The sequence below is a fragment of the Hippocampus comes genome, unplaced genomic scaffold, assembly GCF_001891065.2.
Source record: "Hippocampus comes isolate QL1 unplaced genomic scaffold, H_comes_QL1_v1.1 scaffold242, whole genome shotgun sequence".
Lineage (NCBI taxonomy): Eukaryota > Metazoa > Chordata > Actinopteri > Syngnathiformes > Syngnathidae > Hippocampus > Hippocampus comes.
Genome location: NW_017805385.1, coordinates 772,246 through 784,811, shown reverse-complemented (window position 1 = coordinate 784,811; position 12,566 = coordinate 772,246). Strand labels below are relative to the sequence as shown.

General features: G+C 42.2%; 1 protein-coding gene across 6 annotated transcripts in view; it reads left to right on the top strand.

The window, feature by feature from the left end:
- The first annotated feature begins 9,757 nt into the window (after positions 1-9,757).
- hdac9b (histone deacetylase 9b) overlaps positions 9,758-12,566 on the top strand; it is a 21,592-nt gene continuing 18,783 nt past the window's right edge. For 2 of the 6 annotated variants that reach the window (XM_019872882.1, XM_019872880.1), the window contains exon 1: positions 9,758-10,382. In XM_019872882.1, the coding sequence (XP_019728441.1) occupies positions 10,274-10,382 (109 nt within the window). In that variant the 5' untranslated portion in view covers positions 9,758-10,273. The other 4 variants (XM_019872881.1, XM_019872879.1, XM_019872884.1 and 1 more) reach the window with 3 other exon arrangements.

The following is a 12,566-nucleotide window of genomic DNA, read 5'->3' as shown; positions in this document are numbered from 1 at the left end:
TTCTTTTTTTCCAAGAAGGTTTAAATAAAACATGCTTATTGAGCTGATGTCTTGTGATATTTACAATGTCTGTTTTGACATCATGATGGGAGAAGCATTTGACTTTGGATGTTCTCTATTATATCTTTTTTCATGTTCAGTATTTTCTAGTTTTGGCTCAAACTGTCATTTTCTATTTTCAACTAAGGATCATCCACATTGTTGCATTAGCTTACCAGCCACCAACCACTATCCAGTGCTCACACCAATGCTCAGTGAAGATTTATTTTGTTTAGTTTTGATTCTTTAATCATTCGTCACCACATGGCAGATAACCAAAATTCAGCAGAGCCCCGTAGAGTCTCGTGGATGTCAAGAGGCAGGCTATATTTGGCTGCTATGTTCCCTTCTCAGAGATAAGTTCTAGGTCTGGACTTGACATTTCTCTCAGACTGGAAAAAATGGGCTTGGGTCAGAGAGTTTTGAAAGGAGGCAGAAAATGTTGATGCCCAGAGGACGTTGGTCTCTGTTCTATGCAAGCTCCTTGTTCCCTGTCTGGCTTTGATGATAGCACAAAGTAACAATTACAGTAAAGACACAACATGGTGTTTATATGTATGGTGTTTGGGCGAATAAGAAATGCACAGCAATAATCCAAGTCCTCAACTGGTAAAAACCGGTGATGTTTTTTTTCCTCATATACATCAACATGACAGTTATATGGTCTGCAGTTTTGACAAATCATTAGATGCCTGGATGGTTCTTTTGTAGGGTATGCATCAGTCCGTGGCTAGAAATCATGCTGTTGTCACAAGTTGAGGGTGTTAGCGGAGATACAACATATTAATATGAGATGTCAAAATTTAGTTCACAGCTAGGAGGACAGAAAGTGTCAAACTCACTGAATGTTTGCATCGTTACCGATATTATTTAGTCACTATGAAAGGAAATGTACCGTTTTACTCTTCTCTGGTTGGTTTCAACGTGCACCACAAGCATGGAAGTCTAAAGCTTATTTGTTGCCATGTTGTGATGGAAAAAACAAAAAAAATCCTTTCACACCTTTATTGGCTTTGTCTGCTTCTTGCCTACTGTGGCTTCATTCTTCAGTCCTTAAATCAACACCATGGTGATGCTCATAAATATTCAAATCATTTTTCATCTCACATGCTCATCCAACATCGCTTGCAGGGTGAAAAAGTCAGTGCGGTTTTCATAGCGTACAGTTTGGGCTACGGCTGTTGATTCAGAAAGAAACAAGAAGTGATACATGTGGGAGGAACAGCTCTTCCTCTGCCAAGTCGGTAGGTAGAGGAGGAAGGAAAAGGTAATGCCCAGAGTGAGACGTTTGAGCCCTATTATTTTCTGAGTCGGCAGTGAGCTATCTGACGTACCACACATCCATTTGTTTCCACATTTTGTTTACACAATGAGTTTTTAATCACTCCCTTCTTTGAGAGACCTCCTGTGTGGCTTGAGTATTTCCAACAATCTTTGTTGTAATGATTCGGACAAAACTATTCAGTCATTGTATCCTGCTGATGTTTGATGTGTTTTGTCAATGGTATGAACTATTTAGTATGCACTACAATTGCAATGCAATTGCAATACAGTTCGTGTGATCATTAATAACTGTAGAAGTGATTAGTTCAGTGTTTTTTTTTTCTTTCAGCTTATCTTCCTTCCCCAGCAGTCTTGCTGTCACTCAACATGCATTGTGAGTTAAGTCCTTCTTGCTGTGGTCCGTTTGTGTGGTGCAATCATTGAAGGTGATGAATGAGCTATGCTTCAGACGCTTTGGTATGACCAACTTGATGGGCAGATTGTCACCTGTTGTAGAGCGGGGTCTTCTTTCCTGATGGCCTAAACAGACGAACGTCAGACTTCACGGGCCCATTAGTCTTCCCATCATTCTCCAGGACTCGCACCTCTCTTCCCAGTGTGTTATGCCAAAAATGTCTTTGTTGTTACCTTTCATCTGCGGGAAACCGCCACCTCTGCGGACATTGCATGAGTTATGTAGCTACGGGTGATTATGGCCGCTGCACCCCCTGACTTTGCGTAAAATTTGCAGAACTGATCTAAGAATTACACAGGGATTGGACACACGGGCTGGACATCTAAGACCAGAGCCCTCATATAGGGCTCTGTGGCCAGAAATGTGCAACGGGGTTAGTGACCCACCTGCTTCCAAAACAAACTTTCACTCCCTTTGAGGGTTAAAAAAAAAATCAGGTTCAATCACATACATGCAGAGTCTGTAAAGTGACATGAGGGGAAAAAAGTAAATAAATATGGTTCTCATTAGCACGTGAAACTTTCTTGTCCAAGATACAACAAAAATATAAGATAATTTCAACAAAAATATAAGGTCATAAAATCATTTCACAGCTAGGATGAAAGAAAGTGTCAAACTCAGTCGTCATTAGAACGAGAAATTTTCTCGTCACAACGAGAGCAATTTCTCCTTGGGCGGCACGGTGGTCGCCTGGTTAGCATGCCGGCCTCATAGTGCAGAGGTGCAGCGTTCGATTCCGGCTACGGCCTTCCTGTGTGGAGTTTGCATGTTCTCCCTGTGCTTGCATGGGTTTTTTCCGGGTACTCTGGTTTCTTCCCACATTCCAAAAACATGCATGGCAGGCTGGCAATGCATAACTAGCGGTCTTAAGCTTCAGTAACTGAAGCTTTAGATGTTTTTTTTTGTTTTTTTTTTAAATGACTAATCATTTTTGTTTTGTGGTAGGAATGTAGAAAAAAAATATGCATCTTTATTTGTATGTAATTGTCCCTCTGTTTCCAGTGTGTTTGCTGCAGTGAGTGTTGAGTGCTAGTTGTGGGTCATATTTCCGTGCACTGTAATTTCTCAAGCAGTTAATTGCCCTCATCCTCACTGGGTCAACCTCCAGGGTGCAACATTGCAGAAAAATGTACGAGGCGTTCTTTCCACTTATCCCATTGTCACTTCCACTTTTCAAAATTACTCCGGGAGGCCCTTTTTTCCGCATTCCCCTTTGCATGTATTTATGATTATTTTGTTGCACTGAGAGATGTTTGCTGCTAAGGCTTTTGCGTTGTCTTAACGATAAGAGGAAAAGATTTTTTTTTTTGGGAGGTATTGTTGCTTCTAAGGCCTTTGAGACATGCATTGCAGGAGGAACAACTGCACCGTCAAGCTGTGCTGGCGTCGGTGGAAGTGGCCTGGACAATAAGTGTCAACCCTCCCTTCCCATAGTAAACTTGATTTCCTGCTCACAGCATTTGAGGCAGACCATGTCAACTACTGTATGAATAGAACTTTGTCTTTAAAGGTCTTTGACAGGATTGCAGTTGGTGTTTCATAGAATGTTCACATTGTCACGTTATTTGCATCAGAGCTGGTTTAAACAGCGACCAGTAGATAAAACAGCATTGCATGTGTTTAGATAGACACGTTTTGTGAAATACTGCAGCATTTCAGAAATATGTACTGTATTTTGTCATGATATTAAGATAATATTTCCAGGCCCCTCCAAGGGATAATGCAGACGCTGGGTCAGGATGTGCTCTGGAAGAACGCTTCCGAGAAAGAACCTTTATTTTTATGAATCCTTCAGGGAATATTTTAAGGTTAGCCAGCCAAGCTTTGCAGGATTGCATTCTACTTGTGTGTGTTGCTGGTGTGTCTGTATGCGCATGAAGCATCTGGCTTCTTCCTGTGTTTGTTTCGCTGCTGCAAGAATTCTACTTTCTCCCAATATACTGTCACGCTATCCATACAGATAAAAGCTGACTATAACGGGATGAGTCATTAAAATGAATAATTATCAGATGCTTAATAGAAACAGTGTTGCTTCTTAAAAGAGTAGTAGGCTGAAAGTATGTAGGTGGAAGTTGTACAACAACAGAGTCAATTTGATCCAGCGGATCAATGCTTTCCAAAAGAGATGAGCGCATTGATCAGTAAAAATACCAAGCGCTGCCCTCTGTTTCCAGTGTGCCTTTGTGCTGTGTCTATTTATAGAAAGCCAATGGCAACAGATGAATGCACAGCGTCAGAGACCTTTTCAAAGTTAGAAAGTAAACTGACCTCAAGTTCAGTGCACAATACATGGATGCCCTGAAATTGCTTTGAAAATGTGTATGTGCGTGCGTGCGTGCGTGCGTGCGTGCGTGCGTGCGTGCGTGCGTGTGTGTGTGTTTCATTTTGGAAGACAGTGCTTCAGTGGGTTCAGGCTGTTTCAAAACGCAGATAGAGGAGTCAAGAGATGATTGATGGTGCAATGGTGCACATAACTTATATAATATTTGTATTTTTATGAATCCCTTCCTTGAATTGTGACATTGTTTGGAATCAGCTTCATACTCAAAAAAACGAAATGTGATTTACTACAGTGCATGAGTACAGGAGTAAAGGGAGTAAAAATTAATAATAGATGTAACATAAGTGAATTAGCTTAAAGGGTTCAACAAAATCACTCACTCTATGCAAAAAGCTGCTCAGCATACATTGGCACATAAGTAAAGGCAAAATACTGTAGAGTGACCACTGTACAAACATCAACATTTCGATGTTGACTGAACTGAGCTCATGTGAGGTACACTGGGGTCTCACAAATGTTTCTGAAGCCTTGTTTGATGTTTCGCATGATGATGAGATGGAAATTTTTCAGCCGACTTTTCCCAAATTCAATTTGTACTTGTGTTTCGCAAAGCAGTCTAATAAGATATTTGGCAATGTCACTTAGGTACGTGGGCCTCTATGGAATTATTGATGAGGGGAAGAAAGTTTTTGCTCTTCATGTTCACTCTTGTAAGAGTGTAACCTGGCCTCCAATTAACGGTGTTATTATTAGCTATGTTGACAAACTATCTGGCAGCATTTCAGAATGAAGCCACGAACATGACTGCCTTCAAATGTTTTTTTTCCCTTGTTATTTGATCCAGCCTGTTAAGTGCATTCTATATCGCCCTAAAAAATCCAGCAGGAAATACCACAGGATGCCAGACAGAGTAACCTAATTAAAAGTAAGGGCACCCAAATCATTTGTGAGAAAACACTCACATAACACATCCAGATGTACACGCTAATTGGATTTCACCATCACGTCAACAGTTGGAGGGTCTTTGTGCTTTTATGAAGCTGACCGCGAGGTAAATGTAAAATGTTTTGAAGCTACCAAACTTCAACAGGTATAAGGCGCTGACAAGCGAATGCAGAGACACGAGCAACCCTCTGTCCTCTCACCCCCAAATTAATGGAAAATGTCTTCCACCGTTGGAAGATGGTGACTCATGAGGAACTGATGTAAGTAAGATCAGGGCCAATAAGGTCATTTGGGAGGAGAATTAATTTCCCTCTAGTGTCAGAAGATCCTCAGGGAAAAGGCTCTTACATCAGGGGTTGCTGCTCCAGCATGCCGGCCCTCTCCTGGGAGATACGTCCCCTCTGACCAAAGGAATGGGCACTTGATAATGACCTTATTCACTGTATGCCCCCAGGGGGTGATATGAGGAAACTCTGCATCCACACAAGCATGAAGGCAGAAGCAGACTAACATCAAATATATATTACAGTATATTTGGTCACTGGACTATCTCTCCCGTGTGAATTTAAAGGAGCCCTGAAGTTCAGAGAACAATGAAATGCTCACTCCCTCGCACAAATGGATTGTGCGCACTGAAAAGAGAACAACACATTTTTCGTCAAGATCACATTTATATAGAGCAGTGTTTGTCCTCCTAATTTATTTCTTGCAACACTTATCCCTCTCCCGCCTGCCTCCCTGCTGGGTTTCATCATGCACACGTTGTCACAAGGCAGCACTGCCATGGTGATTAAGCCACAGAAGTCGGCTGTTGACTTGGGACTGGTACAGTAACTGAGGGATAATTTAGAAGTCACACACACACACACACACACACACACACACACACACATTGCTATAATTTTCAGTTAAATTGGTCTGGAAGTGAATTTCTATCAGTTGGCAGCTGCTTTGAACTGTAATGGTTTGTGGAACTTTTGCATTGTATTTTTCACGAAAAATGGTTACGTTCCAAAGTGTACGATTTCAATCGGATGTTAGGCGTTAATTTTTTTCTTTCACTTTGTCAACTCACTGCATTTTTCCAGTACGCAATTAACTTATTAGTATTAGTGTCAGGCATATTTTTATGAAAAGATTGTTTTCAAGATGCATAAAGATTCATATAATAAAGTTTCCACTTATAGGCCAAATTACATATTTCTATGACTTGCAATGCATTTTTAGACCTACTTTCTTGAATATAGCTGGTCAAATATATGCACACACGCACACACACACACACACACACACACACACACACACACACACACACACACTCACACAAACTCAGTGACAGTATACAGAGTGACTATCCTGTCGAGATGCTGACATTCACACTTAAATGCTTTAATAGGACTAAAGTAGACAAAGGCCACGGATGACGCAGTTGGAGCTATAACGGTCTCGCCACATTGCCGGTTTACTGGGGCCCTAGCAATTGGACGGAGCTATTTCCAGCCCACAATCCCTCATCAGCCCCAGGAAGCTATAGTCAGAAATAAACATTTTAGGTTAATCACTACAGTACTAACATATGTTTCAAGTTAATACCAGGAACTGATTATTGACCTATTGCCTTCAATTTATAGATGTAACATGCAAACTAGAACAGAAATAATTATTTAGGACAAATCATAAATAGTTTGTTAGAGGACCATTATTGAAGCAGGTAATTCTGCAACATGTACTGCAACAGATTAATTTTAGCACAAGCCAGGACTGCTCTCTCTCATATAAATAGCAAGTCCATTCTCATATTATTCATGTGATGGATTCACTTCCTCGTTTGAAAAAACTATTCCTGGCTTTTGTAGAGGTCAGCCTCTGGGGCTGGAGTCAACAACTTTTGCTCCGACAGATGCTGCGACAGATGGAGTTCCGAGTCTTTAGCCATCATTACCTACGACTTGAGGATTCGTTATCTCTCACACAATCTTATCCATTGGGAATGCCAACCACTTCATGAAAATGAGGAGTATGTGGAATCTAAGTGAGAAAAGCTGTCTCCTGATTTAAAACTCTATGAAAGTAGAAGAAGACTTTTTTTTGTTTTAATTTCTTACAATTATTGAAAAAAAATACACTGAGTGCTTATCTTGCTAATTGGGTCACAAGCGACATAATTAATGTCAGACATCAGTTGGGCATTCCCTTATTGACATCCTCTACTGTGTTGTAATAAAAGGATGATGAGGTTTAATGTTTGTCCAGCTGAAATAACATAGTAAAAGTCCTTCTGCGTCTGTGCGCACGTCTGTGCGCGCACGTACACGTGTGCGTGTGTCTGCAGCCAGTCGTCAGAGCTCAGCACCTAAAAATAGCTGTTCTGGCTCCACGCCCCTGGCTGGGGGACAGGTCAAATTATGAAGGAAGATGAAAAATTTAAAGGCACAGGCTGCTTGGCCACAAAGCTGCCTTAGTGGTCAGATTTGATTTGACTTTTATGGGAGGGAGTCACATTATATCAACAATGGATGCTGGCTCGTTTTTGGAAGACATATTAATAGAACACTCATGAAATTGTATATTTTCTCAGGGTTTAGGTTTTAAAAATGAGTCATGTGTTTGCAGTTTCTCATAGCCCCACATTATAGATCACATTACACAGGCTGTTGCATGGAAGCGGCGGTGGGGGGGGGGGGGGTGAACCATGAGAGATGCTCTTGACACAGTTGGTTTATGTAATTGCCGTCGTGCTGTTATGGCATCTTCCAGTTGGCTTCCCTGGCAAGTTGAAAGCATGCTTCCTGAGTAACAGCGCTGGCCTGAATACACACTTAAACCCCACACATACAAACGCTGAGCCGACACAGCGAGGAGGCACACACTCTTCAATGTGTCTTCAATAAACACAGTGTTTATGCGGCCTACCACTTGAACCCATCATGTCGGGTGTCATACTTGTAGAAAGCTGGTTCGAAGGCTCGGGTTATACCGTGCTCAATTACAATTGAGTGGGTATATCATTTTTAAAAGTGGTCGCTTAAATGTACAACTCATACAAAACAATAATACTGTAAATGAGAACATTACAGAAGGTTGTTTTTCCCTTGTATGACTCTTCTCATTGATTTAAATGCAGTGTAGCCTCTGAATTACTTCATTGGCTGCTATCAAGCAGTGTTTTCCTTATTTAATGGTATATGCATGTCTTAGGTCCTCACGCTTCATCGTCCATGCGTTTGCTGTGATTTTTTTTTCGACCACACGTGTTTCGTTGTAATTATTGTTGACACATTTGTAATTCATCGGCAGACTTGGGGAGATCTCAGCCTTATTTGCTGACAGGGTTTATCCGAATCTGGGTGTTTACGCTGCATTTGCAGATAACTGAATTATCTCTGATTTTAGGAAATCATTTGTCCATGCATAATTCCGATCAGAAGATAATCAGTTATTTTTCCACTGCCTTGGCCTTATTTCTGAACTGGGCCACATGGAGAAAAGAACAGAACTGTCACTTAAATCATGTAGTTTGGATCCATTTTAAAGAGAAAGTCAAGCCCCAAATTTTGTTTACAAGAATATGTTCTATGCAGCCCCAGTAGTGTAAACCTGACATTCAGATTCATATTGCTTAATTGATTATTAATTGAGCAGTAAAATCCACCGTTTTTTTTGTCCATCTCAAGGGGCGCCCCCCTTTTTTTTTTTTTATGTGTGTATGTACAAGTGTTTACAGTACTATGTCTCTCAATGGGAAAGTCAACCCATAAATGTTCTCCAGCAAATGGTCAATACACCTTCACTCGTCTAAACGCGGAATTCTGATTATTATTGCATTCATGGAATATGAGTTAAGCAGCAAAATCCACCTGTTTTTAGTCATATCAGGGGCCGGCCATTTTGCCACTTGCTGCTGACTGAAAATGACATCACAGTTGCTCAGTGCTCAGGTAACGACCAATCATGGCTCAGCTTTAGAAAACAGGTGAGCCGTATCACAACATACTATTGTAAAGATTCTTTTTTTTGTGTTGACTTCCCCATTCGGAGACTATTCACACGAGCACCCTTCGCAGCCATATACAGTATCACTTTCATCACATCACATCTTTACAGTACATGAAGGGGGTACATTAGCATTGATTGCACCTTGAGGAATGAAAATGGACCGCCACTGTGCCCTTTCTCCAAAAAGTGCAATCACAGTACCTGAATTCGCTTTATGAAGAATCAAGGAGTATGCTTAAATGAACTTTGCGAGAAAGCAGTCCAATGTCAATCTGTTCCCATGGTAAATTAACCATTCAGATTTGATTTGACACGACACGATAAGTGGTTCACCGGCTATTTCTTGTAAAAAAACAAACAAACAAACGTTCTTCCTGTTTTTGCCACCAGTAGCAGAAAGAAAGATATCTCACATGGGTTATCTTGACACATTTTGGCTCGCTTGTGGTTTCTACTCTGGGAAACACAACTGGTTTGTCCCAGAGAAAGTGAAGAAGGGCTGGGAAAGCACCTTTCAGCACGCCTTTGTGGTCGATTGCAGCAGGAGATATTTAAATATAGAATCTACATTTTTGTGAATCACATGAAAGAAGCACTTTTATGAATCGTTTGACAAATACATCAATGTAGGAAGGGATCTTTCTGCTCGTCCACCTGTGAGAACAAAATGAAGACGCAAATAGAGAATGAGAGACTTGCTCCACAACTCAGAGAAAGGGAGGGGAGATCAAGACTCCATCTGCAGAGAGGGAGTCAGGAGACATGCCTTCTGGCAGGAGCTGTAGAAGACAGCTGTGTTTGGTGTGGTATTTTTAAACGCATCAATGCTGCTCCAATCCCCGCGCCTCTCCTGACCTATTTTTAGCCAGGGCTGGCTATTGTTCTATTTCTGTCACCTGTGGGCCACGCAGTTGTTGATTCACATGCAAATGAGGCTCACTCCCTCCCCAGCTTGCATCGCAGCCTGCGTGAGGTGCTCAGTCCGCAGTACGCACGACTTTGCCAAGCAACTCTGCTTAACATTTGCAGGCTCTCCTCCGACACGTTACTGAGAAGAGAAGGCAGGCATAGGCAGGGAGGTTGACACTGTGTTAGTGTTTGGGTGCCGGCTGAAGGCAAACCGCCCAGCAGAGAGTGTGCACGCTTTGCAGTGAGAGTGGTTGCCTCGGAGGAGGAGGCGGAGGCAGGCTGTTGTGGCGCTCGCTCCCCCGGGTGGCCGAAGGGGTGGCTCTCTTGGTGACGGCGTGCGATGAGACCCGAGTGCTAAGTGGAGTATGCTGCAGACGATTTACGAGGGCGAGTCAAGTTTCTCCACAACAGACGGCCACGTTGGAGCCCAGCCGCTCCCCAATCACAGCAGGATGCACAACGTGAATAGCTCAGGTGATCGCAAGCGCACAGCCTTTCTGGTTCGTCCACCTCGGCAATGTCAGCTTTTCTTTCTATTTTTTTTTCTTTCTTTTTACTGCTCGCGCATTCCAGCTTCGCATCTCACACGCTCGTCCGTCATCGGTGTACTTGCTTCTCTCCCACTCTCTCGCTCCCTCTTACTCGCAACTCTGCGCCCAGCTAGTTTCTCTTTCTCTGTGCGAAGAACTCAGCTGGGCTTCGTGGTAGGATCAGGCACTTCTTCCTGAATCGAGGTATTTGCTCTCATAAATGCCGTATACTGTACCGCGCTGCGTTTCGTTCATCGGTCGCACTGCTGTGTGTTGAACAAGCAACCGAAAAGTCGCCGTGAATGTTCTAATCGGAACAATACCAATAGGAAGTGCGCTGCCCCTTTTGCCAAGGTCTTGCCGGCCAAAATGAATCACTGAGATGATGAAGGGGATGTTGTTTTCGTGTACTTTTTTAGGGAAGTGGAAAACGTGTGATGGTAATGCTGAAGGGACAATTTCAAGGTTTCTCTCGGGGGCATTAACCACAGATTTTGTCTGTTCTATTTTTGGCTTCACATAAAATGGAAATGTACATGGATGACTCAGATGAGAATGACTGCAGTGAATGGACTGAGGTTGATTCAGGACTCACTTTGTCATGCGCATTTCGCGATTGTGAAAGGCTTACTTGTCGATCGTCAAAAGTGACACAGGTGCTTCCCGACAAAGTGCAATTAAATTCAGTTGAGATCTTGATTTTTATATACTGTAACCTAGAATAGATTATGCGAATTTAGGTGGGAGGCAAATAAGTTTCGGCATAATTTTGTTTTAATGGTCACTGTGAATTTGGGTCTTAAAAAACAAGCATGACTTTGACTGCAGGCAAACCCCCGAGAGGCAGCGGGCCACACGAATTTAGAAAGAAGACAGGAGGATGACACATTCCATCTGTCAATAAATCATGTCACACGTCTTGTCCTCTCTGTGCGAGGCCTGTGTGGCAAACAACGGCTACACAGAACGCCTGAATTCAACCTCCTTGCTTATTCTGTGGGTCAGCTATTCTTAGGTGAGTTATTTTCGGCTTATGGCATTAGCCTGCCAAGATTAGGCGTCTGTGCATTATCATTCCATCTTGGCATGCTCCTGATATAACAGTGCCTTGGAACATATATTAATAGTGAAAGTCCTTTGCCTGTTGTATTTGTTCTCTCTTTTATGGTAAATCGCTTGACACAGAGACAAATATGCAGTCATTCATGAGGTGTTTCTGAACAGGTCTCTATCGTCTCAATACTGAATTCAGGGTCATGTGCTCTGAATTTAAGTTAACGGAAATCTGTTCTCTAAAGCAAACAGCCAGACGTATGTATATAAAATGCTATTTCATTCAAACTAGATCACGTAAATAAAAGGATGTGTGTCAGTGACATCCGACAAAAGCTATGGGCTCTCAAACCAGGAAACTAATTAGCTGAGTGCAAATCCAAATCCACTTCAATAGGAACCTTGCAGACAATGATAGCCTATTTTACAAGTACCCTTGTGTGGCTCGTCTACCTTCATGTCCCCTCAGAATGTGTTTGAAGCGCTCGTGACACACATACACAACAACAATCAGAGTACTCATGATAGATGAAACGTGAACTAATAGGTTATATAATCCATCTGTTGTTCTGCATTTTTGTTTGTGTGTATATGAGGAGGGAGCCTTGTGGATGCTCTTCTAGCTGTTGCTCATGGCATCAATGTAATTAAGTTCCGGTGATTTATTAGGATCCAAATAATGTTTTCTGCAAAGAAAGTGACATCTTTGCAGAGGACTTTGCTATCACTTTTCGAGGACGATAACTTCTGAATGTCCATCATTATTGTTGCTATTAATACTTCATGCATGGGGTTTTGTCTGTTGTTATTTGTTGACGGCCAAACGGGAGACAGCAAGATTGCTGGCTCCAGCATGGTGATTTGGGTCAGTTCTCTTTGTTAACAGATAGCCTTCGAGTCTGAAATCTGGCTCAGCGGCAAGGACGAGCAGGCATCTTAAAAATAAAGCGCCGTTTCCTGCTTTAGACTTGCCAGCTGCTCAAAATAACAAGGCACTTAATGAGAGATCCATTGCCACATTGCAGTCCCAAAGATCAGCTTAGCCCCCCCCCCCCCCCCCACCACATCTCTATCG